The sequence below is a fragment of the Botryllus schlosseri genome, chromosome 12 (assembly GCF_051294905.1).
Source record: "Botryllus schlosseri isolate E-star chromosome 12, Bs_hap1, whole genome shotgun sequence".
NCBI classification, from domain to species: Eukaryota; Metazoa; Chordata; class Ascidiacea; order Stolidobranchia; family Styelidae; genus Botryllus; species Botryllus schlosseri.
This window is the reverse complement of record NC_137247.1, coordinates 25,821,924-25,843,604: the sequence shown is the minus strand read 5'-3', so window position 1 is coordinate 25,843,604 and position 21,681 is coordinate 25,821,924. Positions and strand designations below refer to the sequence as shown.

Sequence of the window (21,681 nt, the reverse complement as noted above, 5' to 3'; positions counted from 1 at the left end):
ATATCGCGTCTTTCAATACATAAACACACTTGAATTTCCGACAAACTCTATAACTGAAGAATTAATTACCCATGGTGGGACCCTAAAGGAAGACATTCATCCCCATTAGTGGACGTAAGTACCCCTAATAAAGAATTATTCACGATCATTAAGCTTCGTAATAACTCAGGAGCAGAACAGAATCGAAGTAAATTCGGTTGAATATCGCGTCTTCCGATACATAGATACACTTGCATTCCCGTCAAAGTCGATACATATATAATTGAAGAATTACCCATGTTGGGACCCTAAAGGAAGAAATTCATCCCCATTAGTGGACGTAAGTACCCTTATGAAAGAAATATTGAGAAATAATAAGCTTCGGAATAACTCAGGAACAGAACAGAATCCGGTGGAATATCGCGTCGTTCAATACATAGACACACTTGAATTTCCGACAAAATCGATACATACATAATTGAAGAATAACCCATGTTGGGACCCTAAAGGATGATAGTCAGCCCTAGCCCTATCAGCGGACGTATGTACCCAAATAGAACACGAAATTTGAAGTTCGGAATATCTCAGGAACAGAACAGAATCGAATAAAACAAAATGAAAATGCATTATAATCACGTTTTATCAAAGAAATGTTGAAATTAGTACACACTGTAATAGCAATAACAATAATGATAAATCTATTGCATTCACACAAGCAAACGATCGTCTTGTATACATGACATGGTAGCGTTTGCAATCGGTGGTGATGTGTAGATGGCAGGTAGAGTTAAATTCCGAATTTTCCCACACCTGTTGATAGAAGATCGTGTCATGGAGTAAGTCAAGTAGTGTAGTATTTTTACATAAAATATGAGGGGGAAGCGATATCACAATTAACCTCTTACGCCTTGACACCATCGGGATCAAGGATATGTGTCTATTTATTGAAGATTTCATCGGGATCAACGATATGTGTCTATTTATTGAAGATTTTTGTTGCCCCCACAGCTCATTTGGAAGCGGACTCGTCGTGTCTATAAATCCGCTTCGCGGACATCCTAAGGGTCCATAGATTCCAGGTCAGGAATCCCTGAGCCACAGAAAACCATGTAGTAATAGTAGTACCTACCTACCTATCTTCGTCGATTTCTGAGGTTTGTCTCATCTGTATGGTTGAAAAATAAACATAAAATAAACATATTGTCACATTTCTGATGAAACAAATTTTAATACGAGGTTTCAGCATACCAGTTAGCTCGAGCAACATGTTTCCGATTATTTCTTCTCGATATCTTCTGCAATCTTCAGTTTTTGCCGAAAAATTGAAGCCGTCATTGCCCAATAAATTCTTTGCAAACTGATTGTAAATATAAGAATCACATAGCCTAACCACACGTATAGTGTTATGGGAACCGTCGTCTCGATTAAAGATGTTTCTATTTGACGATGGTGTATAAATATAATAGGAGATGTCACTTTCAAACCATAGTGTATGAAATAGCGCTAATATACTCATTGTTCGATGTGACTAGAAGGCAGATGACGTGGGCGGAGCATTTCTCTCCATACTCTGAGATCTTGGGCTAGCTCAGTGGTTCTTGACCTTTTTTCCTCCAGCGCCCTCTTTCAAAAATTATCGTGCTCCAACGCCCCCCCCCCCCACCTCTTGTTGTAAGGACTGTAATAAAGACAATGGGTGAGAGGGAGGGTCATAACAGCACTCCGTCACCCCCTTGAAAAACGATTGTCTTGGGCGCCCATAGCGTGCTAAACCAAACTCATGAGGGCTTCGCCCCCCCCCCCCAAGAACCTCGTCGCGTGATTGCGATGGTCAGCAAAGTTCATGTGGCCTGGTCGCCCTAGGAGCCAAAATTTTCTATGATGCATGAATGAAATGGTTGTAATTGCATATATATGTCGCTCTAATATTTTTATCCTCTCAGCTCACGTAATCAGATTTACCAGTAGCGCTGAGTGAGCTGTTGTATTGAAAAATGAAGGCTACGTAATTAATAATTGAACATATTCGGGCGTGTTCGTTGGTACGATTAAATCGTTACTTGGTATTTTGTTACCTCTTGTCTGCTATATAGTTGAAAGATATTGAAACGCATAAACTTAATAAATTACAGTAAGCAGCACACGTTTCAGAATTGGCATTTTGTCACAAGCAAACAATTTTCTCTGATGTTTGTTATTTGTCTTGTGGGGTGCAGATTGCGACGACATGATCATTCGGCACGAGAGATTTATACACAATTAGAGTTATATGCATCGAAGTTTACGCTCAAAATAAGGGTAATCCTCTTCGGCTAAGGTTTTCTCGCTGGCGATCTTTTTGACACATTTCTCGGAGTCCCATATTCACTGGAAATTAATGTATTCGTGCATCTTGGCGTGGTAATGGCCGACGCCGAAATGCCTATTTCTATTTTATATAACTATGCCTATTAGGGTTGTACAAAATTTGGAAAATGTTTAGAATACTGCGTATCCGTGGCTTATTCGGTAGATTATTGTTAAAAAACAATAATGGGCCTGAAAGAAGCTCGCAGGAAAGCCGGTAACATTTGTCTAAATGCGTTTGAAAGTAGCAGTCTGCGAGTGGGCGGGGCATCGATGAAGTGGACGGGCAAACAGAAGCCAATAATCCTGATTGGTTGAAGCTGGTAATAATAACGTACTGATTGGCTGAAAGACCGACTTAGTGAACACTGCTGGTAACGATTTCTGTGCGCTGTTGTGCTTTCGTTTCTGTAGGTGGCATTGCAGACATGATATATTGCCTTTGTTAATTTTGTCATCGAGAGTCCATAGTACAACATCGCAACCCCCTAATTTGTTATCTATCTGCAGAAGGTGTCAGCTATATATAATAGTGTTGCTATGTATTGCACAGGTGCTCTCGCTAGATGAGATACGAATAAACTAGATGCATGCATCTTGCTACCTTTCAAAAACCCACTGACAGTGAGTGATACTCAAAAATTTCCCACAAATTTCCCACCAGTAGTCAACATCTCAGTCGTACTTGTTATGTCTAGTCGACGTCTCACCAATAAACGAACGCATATTACACTTTTTATTCACGATTAAATGAAGGCAAAAAGCACTATTTACAAAAGACATTAAAAAGTACGCTGCAGGATATGTGTTGCATTGTCAGGCACAAGTTGCAGGTCACAGGCTTTTGATTAGAGTTGACATCCTGCTGTCTCCAACTGTCTTCCTATGCTGTTCCACAGCTTGAAGCAAACTGTCTCTTTGTTGTTCCTTGTCAGTCAAGATTGCAGCATAGTCTGTGCTTAGCTTTACGCCTCGTTCTGCAGCATCATTAATTGACTTTGACAGAACTGATGTAGGAGCTTATTCTGGTGTAGGAATCTGATAAGTTCCAAACATCAACCGGTTGAGTTAGCCACGCCCCAGAGCATTCAATAAGATCAAATATGTACCATGACTGTGGCCAAATAAAGACATAAAAAGTAGTGCCCTTGTTGATCTGTACAGTTGCATTTAACGAGGCCGGGCCCCTTCTGAAACTTGAAGTTCGCTCTACCTGCAGGAGCATCTTTGCCATATTTTCTCGGGTTTCAATGCTTTCACTCGGCGAAAACAAAGCATATACAGTGGTTTCCTCCACGATATACCGGTCATACTTTAAAAGCTTTTGTAAAGCAGCTCTGGAAGCTTGTTCATGATGTTACTCGTAACTCAACATGTCCTGAGTGAATCTCAAGTCATTACACGCTGCATCACGACTGATGCTGAAATCAATCCGGGCAGGTATCTAAAAGTGAACTAAAACAAATTGAAGCGATGCAGTAGTTCCACTTCTTCAGATTTGTAATGTAACTGATAAAAGCCCACATGGACATCTTCTCTGAGCATACAGAATTGTACCCATGAATCTTGCATGGTGTGTTGCACCAGGTTTGTGATGATGTATATATTCACCTGCACCGAGAAGCGCAAGAGCATTAGTCACACATTGACTGTAGTCATCCCCGTGTGAAAAAATATTTTCTGGTCAGTAGTAGCTTCAAGTTATCAACTGTCATTGCTGCTCGTTCTTTGAAACATATAGGAATAGTCTGAATCTTGAATTGCTGTTTTCTGTCAAGACTGTTCAAGCTCTTCTCAAGGTGGGCATACCATGTGATCTTGATCACGCCATCTTTCGTGCAGGTTTTGAAGTGATCGCACCAATTGTGATTTCTGCATTGTCGCAATCCGCGCCATTTTCAACACTGTCATTAGGCTACATCATCCACCACCACATTACACTGAGGACAATGCTCTTTCAGATACAGAAAGTATCTTATTACTTCCCGTATAGTAGATAATCTCGAGCCACAGATGTAATCGCAAGTTAATCCGACCAAGTACGGTACTGCTCAGATTTAGATCTTGATCTTCCGTTCTTCGCTGCGACATGTGTACAATCTTTCGCCGCTTTGCCTCAGCTATGACTGCAATATTGTTTCTCCAAAGCATACACTACCGCCATCGATTCTTGAGCATTCAAAGAACAAGTGTTACTGTACTACTAATGACTCATCAACCCACAACGCGCTTGTCCAGAACCACAGCCGCCTCTAACAGACTCAACCTCAGCAAAGCAGACTTTCAATTTAGTAAAGCGAAGCACCCAAATCGAGTCAGCTGTTGCAGTAATCAGTGAAGCATTGCCGATTACCCAAGTGAAGCATTGCCGATTACCCAATCAAAAACCGTGCTTTCGTGATTGCCCGCATTTTCGCAATTCTGCTGTCGGTGGCCCGCCCACTCTTCCCCAACGACTTTCAAACGCATTTAGACAAATGTTACCGGCTTTCCTGCGAGCTTCTTTCAGGCCCATTATTGCTTTTTAACAATAATCTACAGAATAAGCCACGGATACGCAGTATTCCAAACATTTTCCAAATTTTGAACAACCCTAATGCCTATTCTTCTGTGGGGGACTCGTCAGAACATGATGTTTAATTTATGTTCATTCACCGAAATAATTTAGGGCACCCTTCGAGCTAACCGATTGGGAGTTTGGGTTGCAGCAGTTTCGGTCTTGGTAAGAGGTCAAATTTATGTGGGTCTTTTTGGGGCTTTGGTATTGGAAATATTTCGCGCTTTAATCGCCCTCAAGGACCATATGACTATAATAAGCCATATAATAATTGTGTGTGGTATATTCAGGGTCAAAACAAAGTTGTTATAACAGCAATTGGGTACGGTCTCATACCCTGTGGTTCGAACCCTCCCGAATTCACATCGGCAATATGGGGAAATTAATGGTATTGGATTTTTTCTTAAAAAGCACTAAGTCAACTGAGAATGGGATGCATATATCCGCTCACATTGAATTTAGTACCGTACCAGGTTATTAATTTTAACATGAATGTATTCCAAACAAAGCAACTCATATTATAAAACGTTCATGTGAGATTGTGAACCACAACACGAGATAGTATCATCCTTTATGATACGATGAAGAAATATTCTGACGTTTTAATTTTGTAGCTCTCAAATACAACTATAATTAGTTATTCAATTCATGCAGAAAGCTTCAAAACTTATTTTATGTACAAGGGGCTCTCACTATAAAAATGTTATACGGTGCCTCCTTCTTCGGTTTTTACACGCTGTGCGCTGCGGGATAAAATACCTAATGCGAAACATTTTGTTGAAAATAACCCTAGGAAGCGAAGCGTGACGGCAGTGTTTTAAATAACGGGAAATTAGCGATCTAAAAGTATCGCGCAATTCGTTTAATATGAATTATAATAACCCACCACATACATTCATAAAAAACATATGTAGCAAACATCGGTGCGTAGCGCGACCAAAAATTTCGGGATTCGACATGTTTTGTGGAATGTTAATTTGTTCTGAATACTCATTAAGGATATGTCCTACTACCACATCATCTACGGTGAAGCCATTTTTCTTCAACGCCGCCTTATCGCCCCCTGAGCGTTTCCGCCCCCTTCAAAATCGCCAGCGCCCCCTGAGATCCTCCAAAAATAAAATTTGGAGAAATCCAAAAATAAACAGGCCTGTTCATGGTCCATCGCAGCCGCCTATGAATCGTTTGGGCCTCCCCAGCTCTTGGTATACTGGATGAATCCAGCAAGTACCAGACATTTGTACTTTTCATGTACCAAAGAAACATAAAGTGTTGTTTATGCAAAGTCGGAAGAAGAAGTACGTCGAAAAGGCATGTTGTCGGATAAATTGGTTGCCAGTGACAGTGCCGCTGAATTTGAATCGAGGCTTGAATTATCTTGCAGCAACACTTTATTATCAATAATTTTCGAAAAATCACCGATTGCATGGCCAAATTGATTGTTTAGCCTTCGAATGCACTGCCGCACGTATGTGAAAACAATTTCTGATGTAAGCCAACCTGCGTATGTGGTATTGGTGACACATTTCTGAATATTATCCAGAACATCGCTACTTGGCTCCGAGCAAACTGAGTAAACATCAAGCCAAGTAATAATTTCGTCGTCCGCGGTGGTCATCGCCATTTCGGTGAATTGCTTCGGGATGTGGTTATAATCTTGCCACAATGAGTCTGAAAATGATTGGGCCTTGATCAATTCAGCTGTTTGAATGTTGCTGTCCAGTCGTCAGTTTTTTTAGATGGCCTAGTCTGCGCAGGATGACGTCTTCCGAAATCGAATTTGGATTTGTCATTGCGACACATAGCAGATCTTTTACAGCTCGTTTTGATATATGATATCCGGTATCCCTTTGCTTCCGTTTCTTGTGAACTGATTTAATCACTTTGGCTGGCGTTTGCGCTTCTTTCACTTCAGTCACAAGCGCGCCTCTTTTCGGTTTCTTTGAGCGGCAACGTCTGAAACCTTCGTGCAGGATAGTGTCGCTGAACAATTTGCATGAAATTGGAATTTCTTTTTCGTACTTCACTACAAATTTATCCAGCGAACATTTTGCTGTGGTAGCAAAGTAAATCTTTTTCAACTGGAAAAAATGTTCTTCCACAATACCTTGCGTGCGATTTGCAGAGCAGATGGATTGTACGCCTTTTTTGTGCTTTGCGCCTCAATCGCACGATAGTGTTTGCTGTATTTTGCATACTGTGAATCCTCCTCCACGTCAGCCGCACGCCTTGATAAATCGCCAAGGGGAAGTGCTGATGTGGCGCCATTGGTAAATTATCCCGACTAAGGAGACGAAAATAAACTGAATATACCCCCCCCCCCCCCCCTATGCATTTGGAAACACAATTTCACAGCTATGTCGTTACTTTTCGTTATACTCTAACTAGTAGATTATATATTCTTGGAACTTTGAAAAAAAAGAAATTGTGCTCAATGCAAAGCCGGCGCGAATTTGGATATTCATCATGTCATCGTCATCGGTTTATTAGCAATTTTATCAGTTCCATACACCACAAAAAATGCGATACGATGAAAAGAAAGGAAGATGTCGAAGCGACTAGGAGTTGTCTATGGAATCGGACACACACCTTGGCCTAGGCGATGTAAAGAGGAGGCATGCACACTGAATGAAAGTAAAGAAGATAGTATAGAAAAAGGAAGCGACAAGAAATAGGGCGGCATGCACAACATAAACGAATTGTACATATCACGTAGTAGAAGTAAATTGAAGTATTAATATATTGATTAAGGCGATCTTCCATCGAAGTGAATTCGATTCTGTTCTGTTCCTGAGTTATTCCGAAGCTTCTTGTTTGTCAATATTTCTTTCATAAGGGTACTTACGTCCACTGATGAGAGAGAGAGATATTATATTCTTTTTCGCCTGCACCATCGAGATGCTTTAACGACGGAGTTGCGATACGGCCGTGAGGTAATCTAATCTGCGCCCCCGTTTTTTCTCCTCCATGCTATCCGTGATTGATGAGCGCCTAGCAGAATAACTGCGGATACCAATTTTCGAGTCTTTGATATGACCCGGCCCGGGATCGAACCCACGACCTACCGATCGAGAAGCCGGACGCATAACCATTACAATATCTCGCTCGCTCGGGTTGAATATCTTCCGTTAGGGTCCCAACATGGGTAATTCTTCGATTATATATGTATCGAGTTTGTCGGGGATTCAAGTATCTATTATAGGGTTACCATACGTCCTCTTGAGAGGATTTGTCCTCTTTTTTGACTTTTTTGAAAATGTCCTCAGGACGTCCTTTTGTCCTCTTTTTTGAAAATTCAGGTCATATTTAGAGCAAGTGATATGCCGAAAATTAGCACAGCAATGACGCTCAAACGGTATTTTGAGCTCTGAGCGAAAGATTGCACACGTGCCGTACACATGCCGCAGCGAAGAACAAGTACCGTACTTGGTCGGATATACTTGCGAATACATCTGTGGCTCGAGATTCCCTACTATACGAGAAGTAATGAATGAGATTCTATCTGCATCTGAAAGAGCAATGTCCTCAGTCAACCCCTACTCATTAACTATGTAATGTGGTGATGGATGATGTAATGGCAGTGTGGAAAATAGCGAGCATTGCGACAATGCAGAAATCACATGTGATGCGATCACTTTAAAACCTTCACGAAAGATTGGGTGATCACATGGTATGCCCACCTTAAGAAGAGCTTGAGTAGTCTTGACAGAAAACAGCAATTCAAGACTCTGACTATTCCTATATGTTTTAAAGAACGAGCAGCAATGACAGTTCATAACTTCAAGCTACTACTGACCAGAAAAGATTTCACGCGGGATGACTACAGACAATGTGTGACTAATGCTCATGCTCTTCTCGGTGCTGGTGAAGATGTACAATATACATCACACAAACCTGGTGCTGCACACTGTAGGGCTCTGGTTGGCCCCTTCTCTCTCATGTCTGTATATCACGTGACTTACATCTTTCTTCTCGCTACCACGTGACTTACCATTTATCAGCTCGTGCATTTCAATTACAAACCAGACTCATCTGCGATATCCTACTGTATATTCCATGCATATTCGACCAATATATCTATCTGAGGCAATCCTGTCGTTGCATTCGCGTTGTAGTTGTCAGATCAAGGACTTAACGTGCGTCTTACTACCCACGAGCTAAGTATATCCACCCAGCCTCACACCCAGCCACACACGTGGGACTCGGGTTACAACTCTAGCAGGTTATCCGACGACACACCTTCCTATAACACCAAGCAAGATGGATGGGCACAATTCTGTATGCTCAGAAGATGTAGCTTAACTGATAAGCTCACATGGACATTACAAATCTTTACAAATTTGAGTTGGAACAACTGCATCGCTTCAATTTGTTTTTAGTTCATTTTTATATACCTGCCAGGGTTGATTCCAGCATTAGTCGTGATGCAGCCGGTAATGACTCGAGATTCACCCAGGACATGTTGAGTTACAAGGAACATGATGAACAAGTTTTCATAGCTGCCTTACAAAAGCTCTCAAAGTATTACTGGTATATCGTGGGGGAAACCGCTGTATATGCCTTGTTTAGGCAGAGTGAAAGCATTGCAACCCGAGAAAATATGGCAAAGATGCTCCTGCAGGTAGAGCGAACTTCAAGTTTCAGAAGGGGGCCCGGTCTCGTCAAGTGCAGCTGTACAGATGAACATGGACACTAGTTTGTCTGATTTTATTGGACCACAGTCATGGTACATATTTGATCTTTTTGAATGCTCTGGGGCGTGGCTAACTCAACTGGTTGATGTTTGGAGCTTATCAGCTTCCTACGCCAGAATGGGCTCCTACATCAGTTCTGTCAAAGTCGTTAATGATGCCGCAGAACGAGGTGTTAAGCTAAGCACTGACTATGCTGCAATCTTAACTGACAATGAACAACAAAGAGGCAGTCTGCTTCAAGCTCTGGAACAGCATAGGAAGACAGTTTAAGACAGCAGGAAGTCAACTCTAATTCAAAGCCTACTTTGTCTGATTTTATTGGGCCACAGTTGTGGTACATATTTGATGTTTTTGAATGCTCTGGGGCGTGGCTAACTCAACCGGTTGATGTTTGGAACTTATCAGATTCCTACACCAGAACGAGCTCCTACATGAGTTCTGTCACAGTTATTAATGATGTCGCAGAACGAAGTGTAAAGCTATAAGCACAGACTATGCTGCAATCTTGACTGACAATGAACAACAAAGAGACAAGACAGTCTGCTTCAAGCTGTGGAACAGCATAGGAAGACAGTTGGAGACAGAAGAAAGTTACCTCTAATCCAAAGCCTGTAATCTGAAACTTGTGCCAGCAAAACTGTTCAATCTCAGCCATACCTCAATCAATAACATATTTTTGACGTACTTGCATGTGGTTCTATACCAATACCGAGAAAACAATTACCGAGAATGGACTTTACCGAGAATACCATTACCGAGAATGGACATTACCGAGAATGACCAATGTCAAGAATATACATAGTTTACTGGGACTGACGTTGTCGAGAAATTTATACCTGAGCATCGATAACGAATGTGACAACGCCGTGATGCACTCACACGACCTGTGTATATGCATAACATGCCTACATTGCATATATTGCATTCTCGGTTTTGTCCGTTATCGATAAGGTCCATTCTCTGTGGTGTCCATTCTCGGTAATGGCGTTCTCGGTAATGGTTTTCTCGGTATTGACCGGACACCCTTGCATGTCATGCATGGGCTATTTTTCAAAGAATTTTTGAACCAAGTTCCATGGGTTGCCAAGCATTTGCAGTAGGGGTCTCAGCTTTCCCGTGGCCACTTACTGGCCACAGATTTTTTTGTGGCCGGCCACGAATATCTCGTGGCCGGCCATGAAAATGCGTTGTCTCGTGGCCGGCCACAGTGAATATCATGGCCGGCCATAAGAATTCATCGTGGCCGGCCACGAGTTCATGGCCAGTTCGTGATTTTCGCATATCTAGTTGGATCAAAATCGGCCCTTTGCATCCAATTTGACAATAGTCAAGTAGATCTTCTTCATTTGCAACGAACTTGCTGGCGGCAAGGTTTGTATAGACGACTTCCACTATTATCGCACGTACCTAAGTTACATTACCACTTTATTGAGTAGTTTAGGGATGGGTTCAAAATTTGCACAGCTTTACACGTGTTTACCTTCTGTAGAAATGAATTCAATTCCCACTGACTATTGAAAAAGTACTTTGAGGCGGTGCGTTGTAAACTAACACCGAAACATAGGGGAGATGTGGTACCGATGGATCAAAAATTGGAAAATGATCGCTGGCCCCGAAATGTTCAGCCGAAAACAGCAGATCTTTTGCAGGCTCAGCACTTCGATACAAGCTCTACCTATCGCGCACATATACATGAATATCCGTCTTTTCAAAAAATATTTATGGACGTTCAAAATTTGTTGCTCGAACGTGTCATCGGTCCCCACCCGGTGGGTCCAATGACACACGACCCGGGGACCTATGACACACATACCCTAAATAACTCAAATGTGACTACTTTTCTTGCTCAGCATTTTAATCTAAGCTGCAGCAAGCCAAAGAAGAATGTTTGGTCGCAACTGTCAAAAAATAGAATAAATATTAACTCAAATGTTGTCATAAAATCACGTTTCGATTCAGGCTCGAACTTATAAATTTGTGGGTACATAAATATTGCCCGAAAATCGACAGTGTGACTTCCAAATACCTCGTTATAGCGATAAAACATCATATGCAATTATTAGATAAAGATTTTCTGTACGTAGGCATGTTTCATTTGTTTCATGATTAGTATGCTTGATTATTTTGCTTGATTTGGCTATTGTATCATCGGTCCCCACCCTACGAATTTTATACATGAATCGAAAAAAAGTCCACTCGAGGAAAGTACTGAAAAAAATAATAGGTGCCATTATATAGCCTGATACAAGCCCTACACTTCACAATAAAAATGATTGCTGGTTTGTTCGTGTTGAAGGTTACAAAGAAAAATGTATATGTCGATCTAACCTCGTCTACACGATGATGGGACTGAATGGTTGGTTACCTCCAACGGCAACAGAACTTGATCCAAGAAAAGTATGTGCCCCACGTTTGTAGACACATGTTGGTTGTCAATTAAGAAGATGACCACTTGGTTAACTAGACGCCATGCCAAACTCCTCGGGGTTATAAACGATAGAAGTACGGCCTGTGCATCCCTACGCTGCAGTAGTGGATCCAACTAATCCATCGTCCTCGAGCGCATGGCCACAGAGGTGAGCACCACCGTCACAAAGATTCAGGAACTTGGCCATCTGATCGTGGAGGATCAGGATGAGCTCCATCGCCTGGTCGAACGCCTTCGAGCTCGGTGCCCAGCTGAGGACTGGGACAATGACACCCGCGGCAAGGAAGTTCCTTTGGTCAGAAGGTGCTATGCTCTCAAATTCACTGAGTCACGCAATTTCGTGGAGGTTCAGAGTGTGCAGGTGCACTGTGTAGTCCTCGACCTTCTCGGGAATAGCGACGAAGAAGAGAAGCAATCCACGTTCGAGGCAGCCAGGAGCCTTATAGCAGGGCTCATCGACGGCATAAAGAAAATTGAAGTTGCCGACAATGAAAGGGTTCTGCCCTGTCCACCACACCAAGTGGTGCAACCTCGTAGGCAGGACAGAACAAACACTTCTTGCTCTTTTAGATTCTAATAATATAAACAACAGTGATACATATATGTAAGCTACTTCGTTTGCAGCTCAGTGAATTGATCGACAAACACCGGGGTGGGCTGTCGAACAAGTGGACACCTGAGTAGATAAAGAATATCGAAGACCAATTCCAATCCATGTCTGTCCGATACCAAATGGGCGTCACCAGGGCCGTAACAGCACTTCGTCAGGCCCCCCCCCAAAATCTTGGATTTGGGCCCCCCATAAGATTGTCAATCCAGCTTCTGGGGGGCTTCGCCCCCCAGACCCCCCTAACCCCATTCGCAAACTAGACAAACTAGACTCGCTGTACAAGCTCAAGCATATTTCATTTGGGGAGCCGCCAGGCTCAGAACGAAACGAAGAGGAATACATAATCGTTGTTTTTGTACAAGTAGATCACATATTACCGTACGATTATGGGTGACAAAATATGCCAAATACGATTCAAATCAAAATAAGAGCAAATGTACTATCGAAAGCGTTTGGAGAGAACTTCACTAGTGGCTATGGTTTTGATGACGTCTTCGGAAAGAAACGAAAAGGAATACATAATCGTTGTTTGTGCACAAGTACAACACAAATTACCGTACGATTCCGGGTGACAAAACATGCAAAATACAATTCAACTGAAAATAAAAGCAAATGTGCTATCGAAAGCGTTTGGAACGAACCTTACTAGTGGCAAAGGTTTTGATGACGTCTTCGTAATCAACACTCTTTGCACGAGCATTTTCGATGGACAACATAGCTAGTGAGGACAATCTGTTGTCGGACATACTAGTACGGTTGTACGTTTTTATAAGCTTCAGTTTACTGAAGCTGCGTTCGGCACTGGCAACGGTAGCGGGGCACGTCAACACAATTCGAAAAGCGATAAACAAATTTTGATAAACCTCGAACATTCTTGAGGACAGGCAGTAACTGAGAAAATCCTCTACGGTTTTTAGACTGGTATCCTTCTCAATTAATAAAACAAATCTCTTTAACTCCAACGCCATCTCACATGCATCAACATCCCCGATCTTTTGTTGGAATATTTTACAGCATTTGTGAATGTTTTTATTTCTGTGTTCTCGCAATAAATCTTCTCGTGTCAAGAGAAAGCCGAATGTATCTGCGACGTCACGCATCATCTCGAAGCGTTCTCCGATTGACATAATAGCTTGATCGACAACCTCCAGAAAAAAATTGGTTCTAAACCTGTCGACGGAGGAAACTTCGTCTGCTTCATCTCCAGCTTCAAACAATTTGCGCTTTCTGCTGGTTCTCGATTGCGGGAAGTTTGCATCGATGTTCAACTCCCCAGCAAGCTCGCGACCAGACAATACCGCATTTTCGTAGCCGGTTTCGCGATATTGGCGTAAAAAGGTTGCAGTAGCTTCAACCTCCATCACTGCTTTTTGTAGCGATACCCCGTTGCTTTGTAGCAGTTTACTTGTTTTATTAATTTCACGGAGAATGTCATGCCAAATAATCAGTGACAATATGAATCTCCATGAATTCATTAACGCAAATAAAGATCCGGCCTCTGAAGCAGTTTTTCCATCTTTCTTTGAAAGACAATGATCTTGCAATTGATTGAGAGCCAGTAAAACTTCCTTCAGATTAAATCGAATAGGCTTGATACATTTGATGCGACTTTCCCAGCGTGTGTCTGACGGAGCATTGAGTGAATGCTTGACACGGTTTTTCAGAATAGTCCAGCGTTGTGGTGAGGACGAAAACAATACGTAGATTCTTGTTAGAATTCCAAAAAACTTGACCGATTCAATTGAAGATTTTACGCTGTCTACCAAAACCAGATTTAGCGTATGATTAGCACATGGCACATACATTGCCTTAGGATTGATTTGGAGCATTCGGGCCTGAACACCAGACTGTTTCCCTTTCATATTGGAACCATTGTCGTATGATTGCCCCCGGCAGTCCTGCAAATCAAGCCCAAGTTCCTCGACTCGTTCGAGGAACGCTTTGAGCAAACCCTCCCCGGTGGTGTCATCTACCCTCAAGAACCCGAAAAATGACTCTGTCACCACAGCCGCGGCGAGATAGTCACATTCCACATATCTTAAAATAACAGACATTTGCTCATGGTGTGAAGAATCTGGAGTGCAATCAAGAATAACTGAAAAGTATTTTGCTTTCTTCACTTGCTCCAGATTTTTCTTCACTACCTCTTTTGCCACGGTTTCTATCAGCTCGTTCTGAATTGCAGGACTCAAATAATTACATTCATGTTTACTCTTATGGACCCTGCTCTTTAATTCTTTTAAAAATGGATCTCGTTTTGCCATAAGCTCAAAACTAAGCCTAAAAAGTTGCCATTACTCGGCGATCCAAATATTTCATTCGACCCCCTGAATGCCATATTCCTCTCAGCCAAAAAGAGAATTATATCGATCAACCTCTCCAAGACGTCTCTCCAAAATTTGTGCTCGTATTGAAATGATTCCATCTCTCGTTTGTCTATCGTGGAAGACCTTGCGATTCCTTGTTCAAGTGCCACCCAATTAGCAAAGTATTGTTGATGTAAATTTCCATTTCCATGGTCTTTGAGTTTCTTTGATAGCCCCTCCCATTTATTAATTCCAATGGAAAATGGATGCTGACCAACCCCAAATAGCTTACAGCAGAAACAGTACACTTTATCCTGTTCTACAGAATATATTAGCCATGAACGCGGAACATTCTCACCGTTGTTTAAAATACGTTGGTAGTGAGCTGAGGTAAAGCGCCGTCGTGGGACGGAATCGTCAAACGGGAAGGTTGTGTGTATCTGACGTGGACCGCGCCTTACAATGTCACATCTCTGATTTTCAGATATTTTCTCTGGCCAAGTCCCGGGATCATCACCGAGAATAACGTGCATTCCTGAGGTTGTCGGTAATGTAATATCCTGCGATGGCAGGGTATACGTTTCCGACTGTTCCTTATAATTATGCGCAGAATCTAGATTGATTGATTCATTCAATTCTGCATATTCCTGACAGTTCCCAGTAGGATCGTTAGGCTCAGTGGCGTGGATGATACTTTTACTAGTACAAGGCTCTACTGACCTGACCTTGAAATATTCCGTCACTTTTGTCAAATTTGCTACGCGATTTTTTAAGGCAGCTGCTTCTTTCCTTTTACTTGCTCCACTTTTGACTTTAGGCATGATTTACGAGACGATGTACCTTATTCAATAACGACCAACAACGACTACTCAACCCTTATGTTGACGTTGACGTGGTACACTTTCCTCAAACATTTGCCCGACAGTCGCGTCATAATTCACCCTTGGAACGATGTCAACATGGTACCGGATGGAAGCATTATTTCGTCATAGTAGATAAATGCTATTTCCACTTCATATACTACAACGGCCAGCTAATGTACCTTGTGTTGGCGGCTTCATTCGGATATACAGAATCCAGTTCTAACTAGCTCCTGTAATTATCAAAAGTGAAGTGACACCATCTACAACGCAGTAGGACATATCGTGTTCATGCACGTGACCTCGGCTCCGTTCGATACCAGATATCACAATATCGAAAGCAGGTTTTTATTATCTAACGATGCAATTTGCGATGATTTGGTTCAATCGTTCGAGCGATGACTGCCCTAGTTTCTCATCTTTTGTTATCTCAGGCCTGCAGCACATTTAGGACCGAAATAGCACTTCGCGTATGCACTGATCGTGTGTATGTGTAATTGTGTATGTATATGTATATTGTATAATTGTATATCATGAGTCGGTGTATGTGCCGCAAATAAACATCAAGGTCAAAAATAAACTACGCCATTTTCCTTTTCGTCAGCCCTCCCCTACATAACGTTGGTCTTGGCCCCCATACGGTGATAAACCAAACTTATGGGGGCTTCGCCACCACCACCAGACCCCATACGCTATACGTTTTTGCCACAACTTATCATCGAGCTTTGTTGTACTGTTTAGTGAGTCAACTTGAAAGCTTACATTGCCCAACCGCGCCATGTGCGAAGATTTTCTATAATTCATCATATCCTCTCTCTACTCACGTAATCAGATTTACTGGTAAAGCTGAGTGATGTGTTTTGGAAAATGCACGGCTTGTATATAATAATTAAACATCGTCGGGCGGATCCGTTGGTGTGATGTCTTCGTTACATGGTTATTTCGTGACCTCCTGTCTGCTATGTCAAAAGATATTGAAATCGACCAAACGTACGAAACTAAAAGACGCACACGATTTCTAATTTGTATTTCTTCACTGGAAAATAATATTTCTCTGCACGATGACATTTTTCTTGTGGGGCTCTCTTTGCCAGTACTGGAGCATTCTGCGCCAGCCATTTAGGCGCCTGTGGACAATTAAACAAATATGTATTGCATATATTTCATAAGGGCAGTCCTTTTCGGCCTTGGTTTTCTCGCTGCCGATCGTTCTGGCACACCTCTCGCCGTCGCACATTACATGGCCTAAAACTTCATATGCCTTAGTGCGTCGTGGCGCGGTAGTGGCCGCAGACGAAATGCCCATTTGGATAAATCATGCCTTTTTGTTGGGGGGGGTATCAAATAATCAACATATTTGGCAACATTCAATCGCGCGTAGCGCTGAATTTTTTTTAAAAAGTTGCATAAATATTCAAAAAATACTTTATAATATATGGTAATTCACAAAATAATTTTGGGCCCCCTTCGACCTCGGGCCCCCCCCAATTGGGGGGTTTGGGGTGCGGCAGTTACGGTGCTGGGCGTCACTTTCAAGCGCATTATTGGCGAGCGTCAGTTCTTTGGACCCACATGGCTCGATATTTCCCACAACTGCGACGGTCGAAGCCGATTTCTCGAAAATCAACTGGGAGAAAGGTCTCGTCCGGGCGTCACCCACTGATTTTTATTTGGAGGGCATTCTCCAGGTCAAAGACTTTGTGACGAAAGTATTAGAAAGTTAGATCAAGATCACTGATGATGTCGATGTGTTGAAGAACATGAATACATGATAATAACATACTTTCGGTGAAGTTTTCTATGTAGTATTAGGGCTATAAACACCTTCATTTCTTATTTTTGGAGATTCTCCAAAAATAAAATTTGAAGACATCCAAAACTAAGCTATTTTTGTTATTTTTGGAGAAATCCAAAAATAAACAGGCCTATTGGACACTGGAATATGCACTTCGGGAATACCGGTGAAAAAGAAAACTCGCATTTACAAAGAAATATTGCGGGATATTAAACGAACTGTATATCACTGCAAAATAAGAAAAATATGATGATGTCATTATCATCATTGGTTTGTTAGCAATTTTATCAGTTCAATACACCACAAAAAATGGGATACAATGAAAAGACAGGAAGATGTCGAAGTGACTAGTAGTCTATGGAATCAGACACCCACCTTGACCTAGGCGATGTAAAGAGGAGACATGCACACTGAATGAAAGTAAAGGCCTCCGGCCTAGAAGACTTCGGTTCTTATCGGGTCTCCCAGACTATACCGTGTAAAATATAGTTAGGAAAATATTTTAAAAAATGTATACTATTGAACATGAATGTTTGTGGATATTGCCCATACTATATTTCATGGTTGACGAATAGAAGAATTCTCTCTCTCTCTCAAGAAGATAGCATAGAAAAAGAAAGCGACAAGAAATAGGCAAAGATGCCACTCCTGGGTTTTTCCACCCAGATCTGGGTTTTTCGAGCATCACCTGGGTTTCTGTTTTTTTTACCTGAAAATCTGGGTTTTTTTCAACTTCGAGTCTTGAGTTTCGAAATTATAGTGACAAAGTAACATTATCCAGAAATGCAGACACTTCTGTGCGCTATTGATGATAGATATATCATCCAATTTGCATTGTTACGTATACAACTGGCGGTTCCGACGCGTGTACTGTTGACTATCGAGTCGAGAGAGTGTCAATCGTAGTCGAATCAATAACAGCGCTACATTAGTAGAGTTACTAGTTACTACTACGTATAACCGGCATAGACCAGTCTGATTTACTACTACGTATAACCGGCATAGACCAGTCTGATTCCAGTCTCAAAGGTAGTTCTAATTCTTTTATTGATACCTACCTACATGCATGTAGTCGCTCGCTGACACAGATCTGTGGCGTGGCGGACCAATTACATGTAGGCCTATTTACCGTATGGTATTTCTTCATATAGAAACTATTTGAAGAATTACTTGGTCTCCGGATTCGTTATTATAGTCTCAAGTCAGTTATGCCAAGTCCTAAAAAAGTTAAAAAGTGGTATGCACAGACTTTCAAAAAGAGTTGGTTAAGCGACGAGAAACTGAAAGGGTAGCTAAAGGAGGATGAGAAAGAGAAGGGATGCAGTTTTTGTGTTTTGCTGTGGGATAAAAATAAGAAAAGCCAATAAATCGATGCTACTGGCACATAGCAAAACTGCCAAGCATATGCATAGTATGAAAGTAACCAAATCTGCACTGAGCATTGATTTATTCATGGAAAAGAGGAAACCGAGTGAGGCTGAGGAAACGGCAAAAGCGGAACTTCTGATTACTGCTTTTATTGCAGAGCACCACGTGCCATTTTCTCAGTGCGATCACTTGGTGAAAGTCTGTAAAAATGCCTTCAGTGATAATAAGATATCAAAGTCGATATGTATGAGCAAAACAAAAGCTTCATACATTCTTCAGGAAGGAATTGCTTTTCATGAAAAACTGCAGATGAGTGATATCTGTAAAAACTCGAAGTTTTCATTGATCATTGACGAAAGCACAGATATATCAGTGTCCCAAGTGTTAGCCATTGTCGTGCGATACTTCCGACACCGTGAAATCAGATGTTACAGATAGGCTACTAGATACGGTAGACGTTGATTCAGGAATTTCAGCAGGATTATACGAGGCAGTTAAAAGGACTTTGGATGAAAAGGGGATACCTATCTCCAATATTGTTGGGTTTGGTAGTGATATATCATATAATTGTTCCACAATGATGGGGCGAAAAAGTGGCTTCCAAGCTTTGCTGAAGAACGAAATTCCGTCAGTAGGCCTATTTACTATGGGATGTGTTTGCCATTCATTTGCATTGTGTGCTAGTCATGCAGTAAAGGTATTGCCATCATACCTTGAAATCTTCATGAAAGACATATCATATCCTCTTACTTCTCACGAAGCAGCAAGCGATTGCATGAATTCACGGAAATGCAAGAGGTATCGAAGACAGAGCAGCACCGAATTCCTAAATTGGCTCAAACGCGTTGGCTTTCGCGTGGCAATTTAATCAAGTCAATACTTGAACAATGGGATGCATTAATCCTCTACTTCCAAAATGAATCTTTGTCTGACAAAGTCGAAGGGAGTAATGCGATCTATCAGACTATGAAAAACAATGGCACCAAGCACATGCTTCTTTTTTTGACTTATATTTTGGACAAGGTTGATGGACTGAATACTGAATTTCAATCGGAAGAGTTTCAGATTGCATGTTCTCCATTCAATGATAATTTCTCAGTATAGAGATATATTAGGCTGCTTCATCAAAGACCAAATACTGACTTCATTCAATATCGCAGATATTGACCCAAATAATCAGCTTCTGCATAAGCCACTGAAGGACCTATATCTTGGTGGCCGATGTATGTCAATGCTGTGTTCGGTACCTATAAGTCCTTCTTGTGGTGACCTCATGTTCTGAAGGGACTGCCAGGCTTTCATGATTGAGCTTTGTGACCAAATTAAAAACAGATTTCCTCTGCATAAAGATGGAATCATTGCAAAATTGCATATTCTTGATCATGAAATTGCCACAGACACGGCAAAGTCTCCATCTTCAATCATCGACGTTGCGCAAAAATTTCCAAATCTTGTGACAGAAGATGAGTTGGACAAATTAGATGATGAATGGAGACTGTTCCGTAGATTTGAGAACATACCATTGTCGCATAAATCTATTCCAGATTTTTGGTATTCTGTTCGCAGGATTACAGATGGCTGTGGCATTCCGAAATTCAAATTGCTCTCAGAGTTCATGACTCACTTAACAGTTTTGCCGCACTCATCGGCTTGCGTGGAGAGAATCTTTTCTGTCATAAATCATATCAAAACAAAGAAAACCAACAGGCTTCAAACCAATACTGTAAGGAACAGACTGTTGGCAAAACAGACTTTATCGAGACATCAGAAGAACTGCTTCGACTGGACACCTAAACCAGATTTGGTAAAGGATGTTGCATCTGGTGCTTGTAGACACCGTTATCAAGAAAGATTGAAGCGACAGAGAGTTGATGATAGTGGCGAAGATTCTGAGTGAAGGCAATTGGATCATGTCGCATAATTATTTGTGCCATTTAAGCTTTCTCCAAATTGAACTAAATGTATTGTATGCTAAACGGATGTATGCAATTTTGTACCTTTCATGAATGACTGTTGAATTGCATTGTCCTCGTCAAATCTTTGTCTAATATTAGGTTTGGCCGTATTGCATTGACGCAAAAGGACTAACGCACCTTTCTTTTTATTCATTACAGGCGAATTATGGTAATTTAGGCGAAATACAAGATCTGGGTTTTTTTAGTGCTCAGATCTGTGTTTTTCCAAAATATCTCAGTGGCATCTCTGGAAATAGGGCGGCATGTCATGGGAAGCGAGATCGATAGGTCAGTCGTAATCCGGTAATCTTGAGGATGGACAGTATTTATTTAGTAGTAATTGCTTGTATTCTGCTCTCATGCAGAAAACTTACATTTGCTTGGAATTAGCGGAAAGCCAAATAAAGCAGGTGCTCAAGCTGGTTGTTCCCAGAGCAATAAAAGAAGCTGGTGACTGGGGAGTTTCAAAATATAAGAAAGTATTAATAACCGACGACGACCTGAAAGTCATCAGATATGTATCTGGTGCTATATTAAAGTTGACTGTGAAGAAGTTCCCAGGAGAATGATGCGAAAAGCAGGTGTCAAAGAATCCTCTACCCGTTACGTGGGTTACTGTATGTATTTATTATAATGATGCTTCCGTGTAAACATAGTGTCCTATATGGTGTCGACACAGACAAATCTCACGCCTCAGTGAAATTGTATCACGTCACAATTTCCATTTGGCTACAGGCAATTTGACGGTCATTTTTGACCGGCTTGCCGAGCATTAAATTTGGT

The 21,681-nt window shown here is 41.5% G+C and overlaps 3 protein-coding genes and 1 pseudogene across 4 annotated transcripts in view; 2 read left to right on the top strand and 2 right to left on the bottom strand.

Annotated features, from left to right (window-relative positions):
- The window catches only part of LOC145452822 (uncharacterized), a 345,136-nt gene extending 332,401 nt beyond the window's left edge, over positions 1-12,735 (top strand). Inside the window, exon 2 of the mRNA XM_080330967.1 lies at positions 12,629-12,735. Coding sequence (XP_080187093.1) covers positions 12,629-12,688 — 60 coding nt within the window. The 3' untranslated portion in view covers positions 12,689-12,735. The remainder of the gene's footprint in view (positions 1-12,628) is intronic.
- LOC145452817 (kynurenine--oxoglutarate transaminase 3-like) overlaps positions 1-21,681 on the bottom strand; it is a 151,520-nt gene that overhangs the window by 68,643 nt on the left and 61,196 nt on the right. The gene's annotated exons all lie outside the window — the stretch shown is intronic.
- Positions 13,232-15,741, bottom strand: LOC145452763 (zinc finger MYM-type protein 1-like). Its single transcript, XM_080330916.1, has 2 exons — positions 15,382-15,741; positions 13,232-14,788 (listed from the first exon to the last, which is right to left on the bottom strand). The coding sequence occupies exons 1-2, from the start codon at positions 15,739-15,741 to the stop codon at positions 13,232-13,234; spliced, it is 1,917 nt and encodes a 638-aa protein (XP_080187042.1).
- LOC145452762 (uncharacterized) lies at positions 18,736-21,055 on the top strand (annotated as a pseudogene).